General features: G+C 35.1%; 1 protein-coding gene across 4 annotated transcripts in view; it reads right to left on the bottom strand.

Moving 5' to 3' along the window:
• The window catches only part of MED24 (mediator complex subunit 24), a 55,133-nt gene that overhangs the window by 13,676 nt on the left and 17,723 nt on the right, over positions 1–23,734 (bottom strand). For 3 of the 4 annotated variants that reach the window (XM_069827767.1, XM_069827766.1, XM_069827768.1), the window contains exons 9-17: positions 21,445–21,685; positions 15,945–16,083; positions 10,969–11,202; positions 10,375–10,547; positions 10,046–10,223; positions 5,754–5,857; positions 2,759–2,851; positions 1,664–1,814; positions 378–517 (exon numbers count right to left, since the gene is read on the bottom strand). In XM_069827767.1, the coding sequence (XP_069683868.1) occupies positions 378–517; positions 1,664–1,814; positions 2,759–2,851; positions 5,754–5,857; positions 10,046–10,223; positions 10,375–10,547; positions 10,969–11,202; positions 15,945–16,083; positions 21,445–21,685 (1,453 nt within the window). The remainder of the gene's footprint in view (positions 1–377; positions 518–1,663; positions 1,815–2,758; positions 2,852–5,753; positions 5,858–10,045; positions 10,224–10,374; positions 10,548–10,968; positions 11,203–15,944; positions 16,084–21,444; positions 21,686–23,734) is intronic. The other variant, XM_069827769.1, reaches the window with a different exon arrangement.

Genomic DNA, 23,734 nt, shown 5'->3' with positions numbered 1-23,734 from the left:
TGTCTGTTGAGATTTACATTTAGTTTATAATTTTTGTTATATCTGTGAGCACTATCCTTCAATAATCTTATCAGTTTTGAAGATTAAAATGCAATGGCTGACAGCTCGAGAGAAAATGTAATCTCGGAACTTAACCATCTATTAATTTAAATGTCACTATCAGTGACGTTATCCAGGGATTCACGAACTACTTTTTACATTAAGAAAGAGAGACAGGAGGAAGTGCTCCAAGAAGGCCCTATTGAGACACAAGCTTTAGCCTTTCAGCTAAGTGCACCTCTTATATAAACATTATACATAACGTTGCTTAATAGTGTATGAACATACATTCCACTAACCCAGTTCAATTGAACACACAATATGAATGGATTACTCACTGCAATCTGTTGTGTAGATACTGTGGCAACACCTGAAGTAACAGGGCTAGAGTGCAGTGTTCAATGTCCAGGTGAAACACACCAAATGCCAGGTCGACAGCTCGGTCCAGATCTTCCTTATAGCGAAATTTCAGTACCTCCTGTCAACACAATACAAAAGAACTTAAGTACACAACGATGAACTGATTCTGGGTAACAAAACCTCTCCCTAAATCAAAATATTTTTCATTTGCCGAGTAGTTCAATTGCTAAGCTTCTCCATTAACTCAGTGCTAGAACAAGAGATTATTGTTCTTTGAATCTGTGATTTTGGGATGGAAATTTCAGCACAAAAATCAAAAGTAATGGCATTTTTAGGACAAGACCCAGTCAGAAGTAAGATAATACACAATAACCAATGCCTCAAACAAGTACAAAATTTCAATTATCTGGGTTGTGAAATACCTTATCAAAATGAAAAAGATGTAAACAAGAAAATTACCAAATTTACACAAATTCTAGGAATAATAAACAATACATTAAAGGCTAAATTAGTACAAAAATCTACAAGAATAAAAATATATAATACACTAGCATTACCCTCTCTTTTATATGGAAGCGAGATTTGGACATTAAAGAAAAAAGACATGAACAGAATCAAAGCAATGGAAATGAAATTTTTCAGGACAGCAGGATATACTCTTTTAGACCGAAAAAGGAATGAAGAAATTTTAGAACAATTAGAAGTAGAGTCAGTAGAAGGAAAAATCAACAGATACAAATTAAATTGGCTAGATCATGTAAAAAGAATGGAAAATTCAAGAATCCCAAAAATTGTGATGCAGTATAAACCTAGAGGACATCGTCGACCAGGAAGACCTTTAAGAAGACTGCTAGATGGGGCCGAAACAGGTCTACAGAGGTCTAATTCGTGAAGGAGATGATGATGAATCTGTGATCTGCCCAGACTGAACCATGATCTAATGAAAAGTGTTGAATTCAAATATCTACAAGAAAGTCACATTCCTACTTTTCGTACGATTTTCTAAAGTGTACAAGGCATTCAGAATACATGAAAATGTCAAAATATTAGTGTGGGTACTTGAATTGTTTTATAAAAAGGAGCAACATGAAATCCACATGAATTTTTATCAATCATGCAATAGGTGGTTTAACAATTTAGAACTTCTTTGAAAAATGATTCTAATTTGTGTATGATCTGCATTAGTGATATGAATAAAAATAATTCAGGTATGTTTTAAAATATTTCATAAGACTGAACCGGTATAAAAATAACTCAAACTCACCTTAACTAAGTTTGTAACAAACCACTGCGATCCACCAGTGTTGAGCAAACTTTCAAGGGAATGAGTAGCTTCAATGTTAACCCAGCCTCTCTGCTGTATTCCTGCCCACACAGATTCAAGCTGCTCACTGATTGGTTGGCGTGAGATAATGCTGAAATATTTCCATTTGAATCTTAAGGTTAGATGCGTAAGTGAGGTTCTTTTATCAGCACAGCTTTATTCAAATCTCACTTCAGAAAATTAATTTATACAGATGATTCGAAGGTTGATAAATGGTAATATAAGAAGTAAAATACACCTAAACTGTAACATTTAACATCTACTTTCCAAAGACTAGATCCTACTGTTGCATTCTTATTCCACAATTTTTTGGGTCAAATATGACTTTATGCTAAAATGTATTAAAACATGCATTTATATGACCAATAAAAATTGTGTCATGTTCAACAAAGTTAGAAATGTGTTAAATTTAACTTAAGTTTGTAAACAGAGACCAGGATAAAATATGACGTCACAGAAATCCGAACCCTACAGTAGTCATTAATTTGAGCCACAAAACTGTGACAGTTACTGAAATAATTATAATTAATAATAATAATCCGTGGCGCTACAGCCCACGAAGGGCCTAGACCGACCAGCCGGCTGCTGGCTTCACGCCCACATGCCAAAGCAGAGGTGGACGATCATCCAACCAGAATGGAGGTATCGTGTGGTTAGCACGATGATCCTCCCAGCCGTTATAGCTGGTTTTCGCAACCGGATTTCGCTACCTATCGTAGCTCCCCAAGTGCATCACGATGCTGGGTGGGCACCAGTCCCATACACTGGCCGAAATTTCATGAGAAAATTTCTTCCCCCATGAGGACGAAATAATGATAATTAAATCATTTAAATCCCAAAATATCAGGCTATATTTTTAATTTTTTTCCAGCTAAATTGCACTCAATATTAATCAACACAATAAAACTCTTTGCTCTTTGATCGAGGACATGGTCTCCAATCAATTTATGTATAAAAGTACAATATTTTAACAAAGGCTAGGATTCAAATCAGATTTCTGCATTTTCCAGATCTAGCTACATCTGTGATCCTCACCTGTGAGAAAGAGTCATCACTATGACCTTTGACTGTGTTGGTGGATGAACATCGTACTGCATTTTGCGAATTATTTGGAACATCAGTGCAGATCTGAAATAAAACAATAAATTTAGACAATTATATAAAACATACGCACAGCATCATAACATTCGTGTATGTAATGGAAAAATTCACTTTCTTATTTTAGTTGTTAAAATATACAGAAATATGTACCTCTGCACCATTAAATTATAGCAGTTATGGTTTGTGCTACTGTGAAATTATTCAGACAGTTTTATTAGTATCGTCATAATCATTTAAAAAGTTCATACGAACATACATCAATTTCGAACAGTTATGGAACTATGGGTTTTCTCAAAAAAATAGTTGTGCTTCCATTACATTGAGTCACGTTCAGAGATCAAGAGAACGAATTTACAGTTTCTGTTCACAAACACATGTAACCAGTGTTCTTGGAGTCAAGGGTCTATTATTACAGTACAGTTACAAAAGTACCTCCTTAAACACACTCTTGTATTTATTTGCACTTGAATCACACGTACTGCCCAAGAAAATTGACCCCAGAAAGTTTTCATGACTATCCCTTACAAGTGTTGTGGAATTTAAAATGTAAGACATCTCTTGTTTCTATATTTGTTCGTAAACCAGGCAAATAACATTCAATTAAGGGGGTATGTATACCTTTCGGTACTATACTTACTTACTGTCTTTTAAGGAACCCGGAGGTTCATTGCCGCCCTCACATAAGCCCGCCATTGGTCCCTATCCTGAGCAAGATTAATCCAGTCTCTACCATCATATCCTACCTCCCTCAAATCCATTTTAATATTATCTTCCCATCTACGTCTCGGCCTCCCTAAAGGTCTTTTGCCCTCCGGCCTCCCAACTAACACTCTATATGCATTTCTGGATTCGCCCATACATGCTACATGTCCTGCCCATCTCAAACGTCTGGATTTTATGGTCCTAATTATGTCAGGTGAAGAATACAATGCGTGCAGCTCTGTGTTCTGTAACTTTCTCCATTCTCCTGTAACTTCATCCCTCTTAGCCCCAAATATTTTCCTAAGAACCTTATTCTCAAACACCCTTAATCTCTGTTCCTCTCTCAAAGTGAGAGTCCAAGTTTCACAACCATACAGAACAACCGGTAATATAACTGTTTTATAAATTCTAACTTTCAGATTTTTTGACAGAAGACTAGATGACAAAAGCTTCTCAACCGAATAATAACATTTTTGGTACTATAAATTTAATAAAATTCAAAACTTATTTTTTACATACCCTGAATTAATTTTGCGCTCGAATTTAGTATAGTGATTAGACAGTAATTCTAGATTAATAAACAATTTTTAGTATAAAAAAACACTTATTGTTAAGGGTAATTACATTTTTAAATTGCGGCATACAATTGTGCAGATAAAAATGGTTTTACTCATATCTTGTAAAATTCTAAATATTTTTAATGCTTTCTTCTCTGTTTTATTCACAATGAGTGTGTTAACAAATCCTGTCATTATCAGTTGAATACATGAACACATTTTTTTTCCGATTTTTCTTGCCATGGATTGTAAAATTTAATTATTTTACATAAAGAATTAATTATTAATGAAAAAAATAACTTGAAATAGTAAAACAATGATAAAGACACGGTTTGTTCTCCAGTATGAAATACACTTGCATGCCAAATATTATGAATTTATTTCAAGAAACGTGGATGTTATGAGGAAACGAATTTGGAAAACATAAGTTACAGGAATTAGGTGACAGAGTTACCAAAGTTGAGAAGTTTTATCCATATTTAAACGACCAAGACAATTGACAGTCTCAAGTTTTAGATCATAATTCGAAAATATTACAGATATTTAAACGATCTTTTCACCATAGTATTGAGGAAAGTTCATTCAAAATAAATAAATAAATAAATAAATAATTGAATGAATGAATAAATACATAAACAAATAAAATAATTGGCTTCTGAATTGAATTGCTTAACATCATGACTAGCGAAGAGACTGTTAAATACTGAAATTTAAAAATGATACTGAATATACATAAGTGGATGTTACGTAGGTTAGAACTGTTTTGAGACTTTCTTCACAACACTCTGAAATCTAACAGTGAAACCACCCACAATCCTACATGAGCAGAAGCTGTAACAAATTGTAGTCGATTGTGTGAACTTCATCAATTAAACAGCAAACACAGAATTGTGCCATTTGCTATAATTGGCTACCAGTTTCAAACCCTGTGATATTATTTATACCAGAGTGAGGGTATTTTTTTTTCTCGTTGTTATTTATACTTGCTTTAACATCTCTGGTCATATCGCGAGTTAATCTTCTGTGTGAAATCCGAAGGCGTGTGTAATATTGTTAAGACTGGTTCCATTGTTGTGAACTAGATGGCGACTGAGTATGTATTACTGATTTGTTATGAATATGATTTCGGTGATGAATGAGGCCAGTGATATTCAGGGATGTTGTGGCCCGAATTTCCTGGCATTTGACTTATGGTCGAGGAAAAACTGAAAAAACCTCAACTAGGAAATTCAACCCGACCGGGAATCGAACCCGGGCCCTCTGCATAAGAGACCAGCATGCTGACCTCTACACCACAGAGGTGGTCAGTGACTGTATTGCTTGCTCGTCTATAACTATAAACTTAGTTCAAATATTAGCTTTCAGTACTCCTAAAAATTCAGTCTCTGGTCATGACATAAGAAATCATGTTGTGATTCTTGATGCATAATGGTGTGTTACTTATACCAAGTACACAGACACAGCTCCATTGTTCAATTGTTCAGCATATGAACTTTATTAAAACAATTTAAAAATTATACCATGAAGTTCTGACCTTTTGCAGTTCTGAAACACTGCTGGTGCAATTGCCAGCACACAGCAAAATAACCAAAAATCTTGTTCTATACAGACCTTTCATTCTGTCCATTAAAATACTAAAAAAACATTTAAGTTAAGGGATTTATACATACCTCTCTTTGAAATTATCTTGCTGTGACATTTCCTCATTCGAAAGTGGGGTTAGGAACTGCTGAACCATGTTCATAGGCTTAAGCAATGCATCTTGATGCAAGATCTGCAATAATCACAAAATGAGATGATTTCACTTTAATGCTATCTATTTAAACATTATAAAATGATTGCTCAGCTGCTTTCTACATCACAAAACATAAAGACAAACCTGTTTTCGTACTTATTTTGAATGTTTTCTTGTCGAAAATAAAATAATGCAATTTCATGACCAATGAATGTGTGAAAAAAATCGCGCAAAAACTGTGAAAACGAACAAAATTCGCGACAAACCACGATCGTGAAATGTATCTAAAGAACGAGTCTCGTTCACATTTGTAAAAATTTTTAACTCTGACTCTGAAATTCGTTACTTACTTTAAGGAACCCGAAGGTTCATTCCTGCCCACCATCGGTCCCTATCCTGTGCAAGACTAATCCAGTCTCTATCATCATATCCCACCTCTCTCAAATCCATTTTAATATTATCCTCCCATCTATATCTTGGCCTCCCCAAAGGTCTTTTTCTTCCGGCCTCCCAACTAATACTCTATACGCATTTCTGAATTCACCCATACGTGCTACATGCCCAGCCCATCTCAAATGTCTGGATTTAATGTTCCTAAATATGTCAGGTGAAGAATACAATGCATGCAGTTCTGCATTGTGTAACTTTCTCCATTCTTCTGTAACTTCATCTCTCTTAGCCCCAAATATTTTCCTAAGCATTTTATTCTCAAACACCCTTAACCTCTGTTCCTCTTTCAAAGGGAGAGTCCAAGTTTCATAACCATACAGAACAACCGATAATATAATTGTTTTATAAATTCTAACTTTCAGATTTTTTTGAGAGCAGATTAGATGACAAAAGTTTCTCAACCGAATAACAACAGGCATTTCCCATATTTATTGTGCATTTAATTTCCTCCCAAGTATCATTTATATTTGTTACTGTTGCACCAAAATATTTTAATTTTTCTACTTCTTCAAAGGATAAATTTCCAATTTTTATATTTCCATTTCGTACAATATTCTGGTACGAGACATAATCATAGATAGATAGATAGATAGATAAATAGATAGATAGATTTATTTGTTCCATAATATTCTTACATTTGCTTTACAGCATAGAATAAAGAACATGTCCAATTCTTACGTTTAACAATAAAATGCAATACATATAAAATGGAAATATGAAATATGTACAGAATTAATACCTTAATAAAAATAATATTGTATACAATGTAATATGTTTACCATTTAATAGTATTATAATATTTACACAGTACTGTGAAATGTCAAGAATTCATCTACAGAATAGAAAGTGTGAGATATTAAGTAATTTTTTAGTTTTACTTTAAATAATGCAGGGTTTTGGCTATGATTCTTAATGTCTTCAGGAAGACTATTGAACATTTTTATCGCCATGTAACGTACTCCCCTTTGAAAGCATGATAAATTTGATGAAGGCGTATGAAAATCATTCCTTCTGCGGGTATTTATACTATGTATGGCTGAGTTAGTTGGAAAATTTTCTTTATTACATAAGAGGAAATTTATTGTAGAGTATATGTATTGATTTGTTAAGATTAGAATCTCTAATTTTTTTTTAAATAATCTACATGATTCTCTAGCCTTTGCTCCAACTATTATTCTAATGGCTCTTTTTTGTAATAAGAATATATTTTTACTATCTACAGAATTTCCCCAAAATATTATTCCGTAGGACATAATGGAATGAAAATAGGCAAAATATATTGTCTTTAAGATACTGTTGTTTAGAAACTGTTGTAACGACCTAATTGCGAAGCATGCTGAGCTAAGTTTGGGGGTTATTTCTTTGATATGATTTTTCCAATTTATTGTATTATTAATATGCAAACCAAGAAATTTGGTTGTTGATGTTTCTAGTAGAGGTATATTGTTGATAGTTGTGTCCAATGTTTCAGAGATTAAATTTGAAGTGGCTTTAAATTGAATTATGTTAGTTTTATTAATGTTTAATGCTAGTTTATTGGTTGTAAACCAGTCATAAATTTTAAGGAGAATTGTTTCTATTTTATATTTGAATGTGGCAAAGTTATTGTCTGTAATTATGATACTTGTGTCATCTGCAAATAGTATAGGATAACCTATTCCTTTTATTATGGGGCCAAGGTCATTTATAAAAATTAAAAAAAGAAGAGGCCCTAATATAGATCCCTGTGGGACCCCTGTATGAACATTTCCCCATGTTGAAGTAGATTTAAAGGAGTTATTAAATGCGTTGATTTCTACTTTTTGTTTTCTGTTCAGGAGATATGACTCAAACCACTGATATGCTATGCCTTTAATACCATAGTATTCTAATTTTTGTAGCAGAATTTTATGGTTAATACAATCAAAAGCTTTGGAGAGATCACAGAATATCCCTCCTACTTGTAATTTTTTATTAATAGCTTCCAGAATTTTATCAGTTAAATTAAACGTCGCTTGCTCAGTTGATTTATTCTTTCTGAATCCAAATTGTTCCCGAATGAGAATGTTGTATCTATCAAGATGATGATATACTCTTTTATATATAACTTTTTCGAAGACCTTTGAGAAGACTGGTAGAAGGGATATGGGCCTGTAGTTTTCGGGCGAGGTTCTGTCCCCTTTCTTGAATAAAGGAATAACAACTGAATATTTCAGTCGCTCTGGAAATACACCATTAAACATTGAAAAGTTACATAAATAAGACAGGGGCTTGGCTATTATTTGTGAACTGGCTTTTAATATTTTACTAGTAATTTCATCATATCCCGAGGAATTTTTAGAGTTTAATTGCTTTAGAATACTTTGTATTTCGAGATTTACTTCCAAATCTATAGTCATCATCATCATCTTCCTAACAAGTATTAGGCCAAGTGGCCTGTTACGGTCTCAAACTAGAATTTTCAGTCCATCTCTTCTTTGGACGGTCTAGAGATCTTTTGCCATATGGATGGTAATGAAACAGTGCTTTTGGAATTCTGCATCGATTCATTCGTTCGAGATGACCCTTCCACTGAAGTTGATATTTGCTGATGAACTGCATAATGGGTTCTATTTGAAGTTCTTGCATTAGGTCCTCATTTTTTGTATGATCCCAGCGAGTATATCCAGCTGTTGCTCCCATAAACCTCATCTCATTTACTGTTATTCTACTAACATCTTTATTCTTCACAGTCCTCGCTTCACTACCTTAGCTTAATACTGGCTGTGCTAAGGTTTTATACAAGCCTATTCTTGTGTGTCTTTGTACTAGTGAAGGTTTCATGATTTTATTAATGATCCCCATTGTTTTATTATATTTACATATTTTTTCAGCAATATCTACTTCATCATAAGGTGATAGTGTATAGCCAAGATAAGTGAAGGTATTTACTCTATTATTTTATTATTCAAACAGATTTTGCTTGGTACAGGGAATTTCCCACAAAATGACATGATTTTCGATTTTTCAATATTAATTTCCATGTTATATTTTTCACTGACCATATTCAAATTGTGTACTGAATATTGTAAATCATCTTCAGTTGATGCCATGAGAACTAAATCATCAGCGAAAAGTAAAGAATCAAACTGCAAATTTCGATTAATTGGAATAAATCCATGGCGTGTCTGTCGCCAATCTTGAATGATTCTATTTATATATATAATGAACAGAAGTGGTGAAAGGCCACAGCCTTGTCGTACTCCACTATAAATGGGTCGCCACTGTGAAAGTTTATTGTTGCTTCGAATTGCTATGATGGTTGTTTTATATATATTGTAAATATTTTGTATAATCTGTTGAGGTACTTGATCATCTGCCAAAATCTGAAGTAATTTATTCCGATTGACTTTATCAAAAGCCTTTTTAAAGTCAATGAATGCCATAAGCGTTTCTAAATTAAATCTATAGTAAATTAAAAAACTGATCAAATTCTGGAAAACATTCAAAATTATAGAACCAAAATGAAGAACTCATACCCTTAGAATGAATTCTGAAAGAATACGTCGAATACTGAATTATCATCAATGTAGAAAAATATCTTCAGGCCATCTTCGAAAATGGCGAAATGAAATTGTAACAGATCATTAGGCCTAATTCATGTATGAATGAAGTATTTTATGTCACGGTGACTGGTTTATTAAATATAAAAAAGTTAGGCTATTTTCTTAAAAAAAAAAAGTGTGTTCCAATGTAGTGACAAGATAGCAATGGAAAATTATACATGTAGCAAACGTTTATAATGGAAGAAGCATGAACCTGCATGTAGCTGCACAGCCAGGCGGCAGCACAGACTGGAAGACAGCACATCCGAGACCTCATCGCATCAAGAATCCGCTTCACATCATTGGCTGTAACAGCTCCGTGCTCCCACGCTAGAAGCACTTCCTTGATGACGGCCGGCACATGAAGACACACTTCATGCCATCTCACCTGACTGAAACAGTAGTTCACAAGTGACACACAGCAGTGTTCATTTTGATACTCATGTAAGAAAGTAACGTAAACCTCCTGGTGGTAGTGGTGGTGAAATGATGATGATGATACAAATACAGCATAATCTGTGATATTTAACACGCTGAATATACCTTGTTTTGAAATCTCCATCTGCAGAATTGAACTGAGAGAGAAGAGCATCGACTCTAGCAGGATCACAATGTTGCAACATCTGATCTGGAGACTTAGGACGACCACGCTCCACCATGCACTCTCTGACCCACTGTTCAAAGAAGGAATCACCACCCTCCTCCGAGAGGACCACCTGTAACATTTTTATGGTTGCCCAATTGAGCAAAACAATATAAAAAATTAACACTACTAACAATAAAGTGTACTGTAAGAATAACAGAGTTAATTCTGTGACTCATTACATATTACTGATGATCCTATACATTGATCCTACTTCAAAACAGAAATCTACAAATCAGACAGGGGCCACCACTTACGATCAATTGCCATTTCAAGTGAATACTGAGCTGTTTTAGATATTGGTACACCTGTTTTTTACAATACCAGAGGAAGAATTCTCAATTATAACTCTCGTATATTTTTAACTAATTTAACCCTGTGATCGTTTTGTGAAAGAAGCATGTTAAGTGTGGCTCATTAGTATGATAAGTAGTTAACTACTGATTTCTAGGAACACCACTCAACCTCGTTATTAACGTGAATAAATATTTCACCTCTGGGCCATATGTGTGGACTATGGAGCACAGCATGAGGAACGTCACATCAAACAACATGGCTCTTGTCTGTGAAGCCTTTCCTCCTTCTCCTCCGATCTGCTTGCTGCACTCGTTGAACTTCAGAAGTTTTGTGACAAATGTTCTAAGTTTTCCCTCTACAGCTGCCACAGCCAGAATCAGCTCGAAGCTCTTCCCTGTGAGTACTTGACACAGTACACTCAGCAATGCTTCCTGCAGGACAAAGATCACATAACCTTAACTAGAGAAGCTTTCCATTGCAAAATATACAAATCACTTTCTAAATAATCAAGATATAAAAGTTCAGCATCTAACGCACCAACCATATTGAATACTTCTATGCTAACAGAGAGTTAAATGCTTTAACTGCATGAAATTGCCCTTCGATGTTTACACAAATCTCAAAACCCATACATCATACAAACACGTCAGGTTCATGAGGAGAGCATTAGATGTGCCCAATCTCTGAACACTGTTCCTGAAGATGCCTTATTTCATAAGAATGAACATTTCTTAAATGCTACAAAGACTCGTAACCTTCTGAGAAACAGAGAATTTGATATTTGGTGTTGTCATCCACAGAAAGGGAAAGGCGTAGTTTTATTTAAACAATATCCTGGTGCCAACAAATGGATTTGTAAACACGAAGGACTCTCCAACAGCGAATGGCGCGATGGCATTAAAATGGTTAGAAATGTTGCTGCAGTACGTGCTGTGCTGGGAAGATCTCAGGACAACCGTTGTAGGCATTGCCACAACGAGGTTGAAACTCTTGCACACGTCCTGGGATCCTGTCCACACGGCGAAGCTCTGCGAAATGCTAGACACCACCAAGTATGATCAATTATAGCCACTGCCCTTAAAGATGCCGATTACAACACCTTTGAAGAAGTACATGGTCTCTCCGTCACTGGCAGTACACGGCGCATAGATATAATAGCTTTCAAGGAATCTATAAGATCTGGATTCATAATTGATCCCACTGTGCGTTTCGAAACGAATGAGGAACAACCACCAGAAGTGGATAAGGGAAAAAAGAATATCTACAATCCTACCATTCAATATTACCTCCAAAAGTACCAGCTAGAAGAGCTTGAAGTAATCAGACTTCTGGTTGGAGCAAGAGGTACCGCTACTCTCATCATGAAAGATGTGTTTAAGAGGCTTGGAATACCTACATCTATTATTCCGATTGTAACTTTAGCTGCATTGAAAGGATCAATTGCTCTCCTGAAGCATCACATATATTCGAAATGAAACCAATTTCATTAGCATTCTTCACTTTTTTGTAACACTTGCCTCTCTAAAACTAGGTATATTTCCACCAACCACAAAATGTATTTGCAGCTATGTACTTGTAGGAGTTTCATTGTCAAAACAAAATTAATGGTTCACTGAACTTGTAAACATTTATATGGTTAAGTACTCTTTGTCCCTTGTGGCAGCTCATGAATAGTGAGAAAATGTCTAAATTAAAATTAACATAGGTTTTAACAGCCTGTTAGTACTAACAGGAGTTGAAGAAATGCTTCAACTGTTAAGTTTACAGTTAAAATGGAATAACACACTCTTATAATTTAACAAAGATTGAAGAAACTGGGCCTTACACTGATGTTTTCTTATTCATTTCAGAAACATCGCGATTTTTCTGCAGTTGCTTTGGGTTTTCACTTAATCATACCAGTGTAGTATACACAGTTATTTGACATAAAATGCCGTTTTTCATAATGTCATGTCATTTTTTATTTCCTCGCTTAATTTACACACCCCTATTTCGGAACAGATTTTTTTTCCCTCAATAAAGTGCGAAAAATACGCGAGTAAATATGGTATTTCTGACAGCAACAATTAGAGCCCTCACAGTGTCCTGGCACATCAGTAAACTAAACCAACAACTCTGTGTTTCCACAATATAAAGGAATCTATTTTTCCACTATCAGTGAAAATAAATCTAAACTATAGAGATGATAAGTTACAAAAAAACTGAAAATGCAAAATACCTGGGTATACATTTCGACAACAAGCTCACATAGAGAAATCACATTGAACACAACAGCACAAAGGCAACAAATCGTTTTAAATCACTAAAAAGACTGGCAGGGACGAAATGGGGTAGCTCAAGGAGTACACTCAACACAACCTACAACACATAAAGCCTATCTTAATGTACTGTGGTGAAGCACTAATAACCTCATCAACCACAAATAAACTGATATTAGAACGCACTCAAAACCAAGCTTTACGTCTCATCACTTGTGCAATCAAAACTACTCCAATTGAAGCCGTGCAAATAATCACATCTAATAAACCAGTTGTAACAGACCTTGAAACACAAGCCCTTTTAACCTATGAAAAATTAAGAACGCTTCCAAAATGGGATAAATGGAGTAGATATAAAGATTCTAAATTTACATTGAGGACCCAAAACAGATACATACAAGAGGTAGAAAAGCTTAAACAAAATCTAGAAATACCAAGTGAAAAGGAAAACTTGATGTCTCGATATAATCCACTTGATAACTTCAAAGTAGACTGCTGCCTTGATCTTGATGAAGTCTTCAACAAAAAAAAAAAAAGATATAAATCCAGAAGTAGCAAAAGCCATTGCCCTACAAACAATTAACAGAAAATATCCACAAAAGGACTTCTTTTTCATTCATTCATTTATTTTATTCCATAGAACTTACATGAACAATGAAGCTTTAAGATGTGGAACAAGTCAACATTTTACAATATTACAATTACAATTTTTACAAATTTTTATAGTTTTACAATTTAGTAATTTTCTACAATTTTTACAATTTTTTTTTTTTTTTTTTTTGCGAGATGTAGTGAGATGAGATGAGATCCGAGGATTCGCCAAAATATTACCCAGCATTTGCCTTTCGGTGGGGGAAACCTCGGAAAAACCCAACCAGGTAATCAAATCAAAGGGGGGTAATCAAATCAAAGGGGTTGATGCCAAGGACTCGCCATAGACCATCCGGCTTCAGTCCCACGGCTGGGGAAAACCTCGAAAGAAACCAAAGACCAAAGGGGGATCCAACTGATTGTACATTTACACTGATGGATCTCTCATGCATCAAAATGAAGGAGCTACTTGTCAATACTTTTCTCTTTATAAAACTGTTGGCAAGTACACAACAAATTTTGATGGTGAAGTTGAAGCCACTTATACATCACTTCAAAATGTATTTGTTTGGCTAAACCAGTGCAAAAACATAGTCATCCTGTCTGACTCCAAAGCTGCAATCCAGTCCATCAGCTCAACTACATCCCTTAAAATGGAAAAAGTAAAAGAAATTCATTGCATGATAAAAAAATTCAAATGCTAAATAAAAAAGTGGTCTTCCAATGGATCCCGGCCCACTGCGGACTGAATGGTAACGAGAAAGCAGATATGTTAGCAAAGAAAGGAACTAAAATCAACTTAAAAACAAATTTCAAGTTCCCATATGAATCAATAAAACGAGTCATAAAAAGAATAAGTAACAGCGAACAGGCAAAACATCAAAATTCAAAATGGAAAGAATCACTCAAAGATCCAAAACTAATTCCTGATCTACCTCGAAAATCTGCTGTGGCCATGTTTAGATTGATTACTGGTCATGATTGCCTCAGTAAACACCTCCATCCTATTGGAGTACTGAATTCACCTAAATGCTTACTGTGGACATGGAGATGGAGCACCTGGCTAATTGTGAAACTCTTAGGACATTTGTGGACCTTCCATCAAAATATTGGGAAGCAAGAAGGATGATGACTTCATTGTTAAATCCAGAGCATTAGATACTTACATACTTACTTACTTACAAATGGCTTTTAAGGAACCCGAAGGTTCATTGCTGCCCTCACATAAGCCCGCCAGCGGTCCCTATCCTGTGCAAGATTAATCCAGTCTCTATCATCATACCCCACCTCCCTCAAATCCATTTTAATATTATCCTCCCATCTACGTCTCGGCCTCCCTAAAGGTCTTTTTCCCTCCGGTCTCCCAACTAACACTCTATATGCATTTCTGGATTCGCCCATACATGCTACATGCCCTGCCCATTTCAAACGTCTGGATTTAATGTTCCTAATTATGTCAGGTGAAGAATACAATGCGTGCAGTTCTGTGTTGTGTAACTTTCTCCATTCTCCTGTAACTTCATCCCGCTTAGCCCCAAATATTTTCCTTAGCACCTTATTCTCAAACACCCTGAACCTATGTTCCTCTCTCAGAGTGAGAGTCCAAGTTCCACAACCATACAGAAGAACCGGTAATATAACTGTTTTATAAATTCTAACTTTCAGATTTTTGGACAGCAGACTAGATGATAAGAGCTTCTCAACTGAATAATAACACGCATTTCCCATATTTATTCTGCGTTTAATTTCCTCCCGAGTGTCATTTATATTTGTTACTGTTGCTCCAAGATATTTGAATTTTTCCACCTCTTCGAAGGATAAATCTCCAATTTTTATAATTCCATTTCGTACAATATTCTGGTCACGAGACATAATCATATACTTTGTCTTTTCGGGATTTACTTCCAAACCTATCGCTCTACTTGCTTCAAGTAAAATTTCCGTGTTTTCCCTAATCGTTTGTGTATTTTCTCCTAACATATTCACGTCATCCGCATAGACAAGAAGCTGATGTAACCCGTTCAATTCCAAACCCTGCCTGTTATCCTGAACTTTCCTAATGGCATATTCTAGAGCGAAGTTAAAAAGTAGAGGTGATAGTGCATCTCCCTGCTTTAGCCCGCAGTGAATTGGAAAAGCATCAGATAGAAACTGACCTATACGGACTCGCTTATCACAAACACTTTTCCACTATCCATTACCTTAACTCAGAATATGTTTTATTTGCATGTTTCAGTGGTGTTCTTTTACGTTGCAAAACTACTGAATAATACTGAACTTCAAGCATAATTATTGGAACTACAACATAAAGATGTTAGTCTCACCTGTACTTTTGCATAGTCTGCATCGAGTGTCTTGAGAATTCTTGACAGAGTTGGTTCTGCCCTCACGATCACTTTTGGTATTGATGGTGCCTGAGTGTTGGATTGATCTAATTTCTGTATTGTGGTTGTCATTGTCTCCCTGTTCAGTAGATAAAAGGTTCATCGAAATCAATGCATTTTCAGTCATCTTAATCCACAGAATTGAATGTAAGCTTAAAGATATGAGCACATTTATAAATGTAGTACATAGAATTATACAAAAAACTCGGCCGCAAATTTTACTATGTGGAACAGAGATGTATTCATACTTTCAATGAAGAAATATTGGAGTACAAGAGGTCAAATGACTTTATTGTCAAACACCTGGCATTAGAAAACAAACAACACTTTCAATAAGAAATACAGTCTACTTTGCATGTCCAGCTTGTTGATTTAACACAAATTTAGCTTCTAAGAACAAAAAATAACTCTTCAACTTTTGTGTACTGAACTGACATGAAACCAAGTGCAAGAAAATTATTGCTTTTAAACCATGCATTAAGTAATTTACATATTCCATTTTTTAATAAAGACTAACCAATACAACCAATATCAGTTACTTTATAACTGTATCACTGCGCATTTGTCAGCATGCTGGATATTTGAGGATTACCGAACTCATCTCAATTTTATGTATTCAAATAAAAAATTCAAATATGTTCAGTGAGAAAGTTCCAAGTTAGGCCTACATTACACTATCAAATTTCTGTGTCACAGAAGTTTGATAAAATATATATGATAAAATCTTTCACAGTGTAATACAGCATCTTTGATCACATTTAGTTGTGACATAGTTCTGTGATAAAAGTTATGATCATCATCATACTTTTGATAAAATTTTTGACTAAGAAGAAAGAAAATGGCGGAAATTAAGTACATATGGGCTGTGTGACAGAAATGTGAAGGGCCATCAGCCACTTGGGATGCTGTGCTTAAGGACAATAAATCATAGATTATATCATATATCATATCATATATGGTCTGTGAAACCACATGACTTTTAACATCACATTATGAGTCACATGAAATGTTACGTCATCCATTCTTAAATACTGAGTACAAGATGTTACATCTTCACACTGAAGTTCTCTCAATAGAGTTTGATGGATTCCTTTTGTATCTCTTCTTCCTGCCCAATCTCTAACCCAAATATGTTTTTTCTTTTATTTCTTCTCCAGTATTAATGCAATAACCATTACTGCACTTACAGCTGCAACATGCATTGAACTGTCGTGGATTGATTGTTAGAACTGTGATGAAAGATGTGATAAAAGCTTTGATATAGTGTAATATACCCAAAATCAGATATTTGATCATATTATTTGATCAAAAATTTTATCATATTCTGTGACACAGAAATTTGATAGTGTAATATAGGCCTTAGTCTTAAGACTAGTTTACACAACGACACTAGGTTTCGCAACTGGTTTTTATTTGAATGCGCATATGTGAAATGTCTGAATACTGAGTTACAACACTAGAAAGTTTTGGCTGCTTCCAACTTTTCGTGAAGTGAAACTTATAGTTTCGAGGTGTCCCGAGTTAAACATGTTCTGATTTGTGGACTGATTTACAAAATGAGGTGGGCAATGAAGAAATTATTAAGTGTCTTGATTTATCTCAGTGCAAACATGTTTGTAGGATTTCAATTATCCAAATTTTAAAAATAAACAAAATACTGAATTGATTATTAGAGAATAAAAATTCGCTCCGTCGCCAGAGATCGAACCAGGGTCCTTGGTTCTGCGTACCAAGTGCTCTAACCATTGAGCTACGCCAAAATTCAATCCACAGCATTGGATAGAATCCCTCTCCTCTGGTGTTTTTCCCTTTGTGGCCTGACTCCAAATTCGACATATATGTTGACAAATATTAAGTCAACTGCCATTATACAAGGAGCGCACTCAATTGAGTGATTTGGTGGCCGGGATTCCACAGTAATATGCACTATTGGGCAAAGAATCTATGTAAAGATTTGGAGTGAGGCCACAAAGTGAAAAACATTAGAGGAAAGGGATTTGATCCAGTGCTGTGGATTGAACTTCGGTGTAGCTCAATGTTTAGAGCATTTGCTACATAGAACCAAGGACCCGGGTTCGATCCCTGCTACCGGAGCGAATTTTTCTTCTCTAATAATCATTGTTACCATAACAGATATATTCTGTAGGACCAAAAATTAATCTTTACTTAAAATACTGAATTGTTTCAGTCATTCTTAAATGATTGTGAAAACTTTTGGAATCTTCTACAATCACCTCTTTCAGTCAGGATGCAGAACATCCTAAATGTGATCTTCTCTTTACTCATGCCCTAGTTCAAACGCTAATCTTTGTTCTTTTTTCACTTTTACAGGTCAGTAGCAACATTTCTGCTATTACTCTAGCATATTTAAATGCTAGAGTAATAGCAGAGAATAGCAGTGACGAAAAATGTAGAAGTTGTCATGAAACTACAGTATACATAAGATGTATCTCCATGTAAACAACTTCCTACATAATTACTTTCATGAAATTAGTTGCGAAACCTGGTATCATTGCGTAAACTAGCCTTTAGAGTTCATCTATTGCTTTAAAAGTACCAGAAACATAATTGTATAATAAAGCAGATATTATTTTTTCATTGTTTGGTACACTCTTTTAACACTTGTATAATCACTGATTAATGTCATAACTTCTTTACTCTGTTAATATTATAAAAATTACATGGCTGGTTAGTTTCGATGTGCTAATATATTACAATTTGAAGTAGCCTAAAACTTGAATTGTGACGTAATTTCCTCTTATTAAAACTTCGTATTTTTCGGAAATGTTCTCTACATTGAAGAAAGAGTGTTGAACTTCTTCAATAACCTGCAAATATTCCTCCTCCTTTCCTTATTTCAGAATAACCGGAAATGTGAGAGGACCACCATTAACTGATAGTATGTAAGTGTAAATGTTTTTACGACAATAATCTGATATTTCACACTGCAATATTACCACCTCAACATTCTTAAAAAAAATGTGACGTAATAAATGCAATAAGAAATAATTTTGAAGAGCTCATAATACAAAATGGCTCAAAATGTCTGCAATCTCTATCACACACCAGAACAAGACATATTAAAAATTTCAGTGCACATTACTATCATCATTCAATCCTACTGCTGAGACTACACATTATATTTAACAATTTTCATTTAAATTACATTAAATCCAGGGGTGGATGCAAGGGGGGGGGGATTAAGGGGATATATTCCCTCCCGAAATTTTGAGAAAAATACGAAACAAGAAACAAAAATAATATTAATTTTAATTTGTGAATGTACATAGGAATTAGAGAGTTTTTCACGTAAATTCTCTTTGCTAAAATGTTAAATTCCAAGAACTGCAGGAAGACAAACACAGCATTCTTACTTCAAGACAGAGAGTCATGAAGAGTATTTTAGGCTTGTAATTTTCCTTCTCTTCTTAGACTATTTCACTAGTCAGCTCAAGGACAGGTTTTTGAATCATAAAGAAATCCTACAAACTTTGCTGCCTAAAAACATAGTGCGAGCAACAGATAAAGATTTAGAAAGTGCTGTTGAAGATGTAGTAAATAAGTGGGCCAATGATGTTGATGCATCACCAGAGTCTTTCTTCAATGAATTGAAGATGTGGAGAAGAAATTTCCTTGATCAGAAAAATCTTCACCTAATACCTACTGTTTTTATATCATCTTTGAACAGGTGCAATGAAATTATTTTTCCCTGCACTCGCAAGGCGCTGAAATTTTTCTGCACGTTGCCTGTAACTACAGCAACACCAGAAAGGTCGTTCTCAACGTTGCCATATTTGAAGACTTACTTGAGGAGCACGATGGGAGCAGACAGATTAAATGGACTGGCCTTGATATATATACATAAAAATGTAGAAGTAAAAGCTCATGAAGTACTGGATGAAATGTCTAAGGAGCCTCATTGCCTTCTTCTGTAAATGTCATTCTGTCATTGTTTTTGTATTGCAGTCATTGTAAATGTTAAAATAAAAAAATTATGGTTTATTTAACGATGCTCACAATTGCCGAGGTTATATCAGCGTCGCCGGTGTGCCGAAATTTTTTCCCTCAGGACTTCTTTTACATGCCAGTAAATCGACTGATATGAGGCCTGTCGCATTTACACACACTTAAATGCCATCGAGCTGGGTTGGGATAGAACCCGCAACTTCGAGCACTACGCTACTCAGGCCTTGTAAATGTTTGTGACTCGGAAACAAATTGTGAGTATATAAACTTATTTCTCATTACTCCATTTTTACAATCTCCTCAAATCCCTCCCTGAAAAAAAATCCTGCATCCGCCCCTGATTAAATCCAACTGCTGAAGAAAGTTAGAAAATAATATTTCGTTAAATATTAATTTCTGTTCAAAAATAAGTAGAGAAATTAAGAAAGCTGTTCAATTTTCTCACTTGAAAATCAGAAAAACTTAATACATTTTCAAAATATCATGTGAAATGTAATTTTATCCGGAAAAGTAATCAGTTTTCAACGGAATTTTATACATTATCTTTCATAATCTAACGTAAATTCCTTAGTACATTTATTTTTCACCTTGTGTTGGTTGCGGTAAAGTATGAAATCGGTAATTTAGTGTATTTACATAGCCTCTCTCAAGTCCCGAAGAATATTTTGTAAAAACACCACAAATAAAAAATAAATAAATAAATTATAATAAAAGATAATGTGAGTTAATTCACATATTAGTACTTGAACTTTTCTTCTGGGAGGGGACAACAAAGTGCAGGAAGAAAGAAAACAACAGACATGAACATTTGAAGTTTTAAACATAATAAGAAACAACAAGCGATCAATCTCTACTTTATCTTATTAATAAAATAACATTTTGCCAATTTTATGATTTTTTATGGCGTGACATTAATTGCTAATATTGCTACTATTGCATTGCATACACAGTTTCCCTATTGTACAAACGTGTGGAAATCATTTAATGGTTGAATTGTTGAATAAAAAAAATAAATGTTTAAAAGTAAGATATGACACATGTACATAACTACAAAAATGTAACTTACTGGCTGAGAAAATTAAAAGCTTTAATTTAAACTGGGAAGAGATGTTTTTGTGCATTGTACCATTAGATTTCTTATCCTTCAAATCATAGTTTTTACTACTGATAGTTCAGTATCATCTCTCCCATTCGTGAATAATTAATAGTGTACCAAAAATATGAGAGGCAGAACATTTTCCATGGCAAAGGGAATATACTACAACGTATAAAAAGTGGACATATGCACATTAACAAAACTGCAGTAGTTGGTAATAAATCCACTATTTGCATTTTTTTATGTAACATTCTTCCAGTTTAATTTTATGTTTGCTCTACCCTCAAACCAGGTGGCATGCTGAATAATAAAGACTGTGGCATGCTGGTCAATCCAATAAAAAACCAGCAAGCTGGAAAATGCGCGGTTATACAGTACCTCTCATCCTGGAAAGTGAGCACAGGAGTCAAGACACACCTCTTACTAGTAAAGTGCGTCACATGGGATTCGGTCACCAGACCATTCTTCAGCAGCTCTTTGAGTAAGCACTCAATGCAGTTACATGAACATTTGGCGTCCATTATGTCCAATAATGGCGTGTACTGCAGGAGCAACTCTAAGGCATCCACCACGTCTTGAGAGAATTCCATCTTCTCTTGTGATTCACCATTCTCGCCTCCTGAGGGAAGAAAAGAATACAAACTCTACAAAAGCAAGCAACAGCACCAAATACGCATACCGCATACCCTATGTTCAACACATCAGCCTTTTCAGGATTCCTTTCGTCAGCTATGGAGAAAGATCAGCCACGGAAAAGCGAAAGTATAGGCTGTCCTCTCACAAAACAAATTATGTCCTTCTCATCAATTCCTGTAACTAAACACTAATACCAGTTGTAGACTACAGTCTCTAATCGAGATTATCGACCTAATCGCGATTATGGTTGTCATGTGTACACATCCGTAAACTCTTTCCTCTATGGCAATATTTCTCAAACTTTTTCCACCGTGAAACCCCTTTTAATCTAAAGTGTAACTGCGGAATCCTTGGAATATTTTATTAGTGTTTAATAATTAAGACAAGCTAGTATCTCAATAATTCTGTTCAGTGGGACGAATGTATTTGCTTTTTAAGCCTGCAATCTGGTTTTATGGCGGAAAGTTGTAATCTCATTTCTACTGTGCTTCTGCATTTTGTCTTTTCGGTATTTTGTTTTAGTGAACACATACGCAGAGAATCCAGTGATGAAAGTGATAAGTATTATGGGTAATTTCCGTTTTAGATGTTCATTAAACATATTATTATTACCCATATTATTGGAATATTATTATGCATATTCTTGGAATATTATTATTATTATTATTATTATTATTATTATTATCATCATCATCATCATCAGTGGTTTCATGTTATTATTGATTTTCGTAACATTTATATATTTTTATAGTAACCACTAAGTATAAAATAGCCACTGGAGCAGCCCGGTCGGCTAAGGCGCTTGCCTATCGATCCACAGTTGCGCTCGGGCGCGGGTTCGATTCCCGCTTGAGCTGAATACCTGGTTGGGTTTTTTCCGAGGTTTTCCCCAACCGTAAGGCGAATGTCATGTAATCTTTGGCGAATCCCTGACCTCATCTCGCCAAATACCATTTCGCTATCACCAATCTCAACGCTAAATAACCTAATAGTTGATACAGCATCGTTAAATAATCAAGTAAAAAAAGTGTAAAATAAAATTTAAAATCATATACGGCTCACGGAACCCCAGAACATACTTTGAGAAATGCTGCTCTATGACAATTCATCAATTGTCAAGACTGAACGAAGAGTGGCCTAGTGTGTATATACATTTTAGGAAATCGCCATCAGAGATAAGTGATAGTGGTAACCACGATTACAGTATCTAGTATTATAAACAGTAAAGACCACTGCGATGGCATAGGATAATGTTTTCAGAACATGTAATATACTGCCGTGCCGCACACTGCAGCTGCCGTGCCGGTCCGAGCAGACCTAAGAGGCGTGGTTGTAAGCACTAGGGAACTCTCGGTCCAGGACGTGAGACACGGGCAGTACCAACTACTGTTTAAGGGTAAACAGACGCGAAATTGTGACAAAAATTTATATTTATTTTATTGCTTTAATAAATAGTACATACAGTAGAATCCCTCTTATCTGGCACCAAAGGGACTAGGCTAGTATTTTTTTTATTTTATTGGGTTATTTTACGACGCTGTATCAACATATAGGTTATTTAACGTCTGAATGATATGAAGGTGATAATGCCGGTGAAATAAGTCCGGGGTCCAGCACCGAAAGTTACCCAGCATTTGCTCGTATTGGGTTGAGGGAAAACCCCGGAAAAAACCTCAACCAGGTAACTTGCCCCGACCAGGATTCGAACCTGAGCCACCTGGTTTCGCGGACAGACGTGCTGACCATTACTCCACTAGGCTAGTTCCGGATACGAGATTTTGCCAGATAATTGAATAAATACCTTTATGTACAAAAAATAGTTCGTATTTCATGGTGACAAATGTTGAAACTGCAGCCATGTGAAGCTTATTTCTCTATCACTTGCTCATAACTGAATAAACATAAAAACTGTGTGGATTTTCCTTATTAAAATACATCACACAACACAAATAATACACAAATTTTAGGTTCGAATATTAATTGAAAACGAAAGTTCGTGCGAAGTTCCTAATGTGGCAACAATGACGACTCG

The sequence above is a fragment of the Periplaneta americana genome, chromosome 6 (genome assembly GCF_040183065.1).
Source record: "Periplaneta americana isolate PAMFEO1 chromosome 6, P.americana_PAMFEO1_priV1, whole genome shotgun sequence".
Lineage (NCBI taxonomy): Eukaryota > Metazoa > Arthropoda > Insecta > Blattodea > Blattidae > Periplaneta > Periplaneta americana.
The sequence above is the reverse complement of the archived record's forward strand: the minus strand, read 5'-3'. Positions and strand labels throughout refer to the sequence as shown.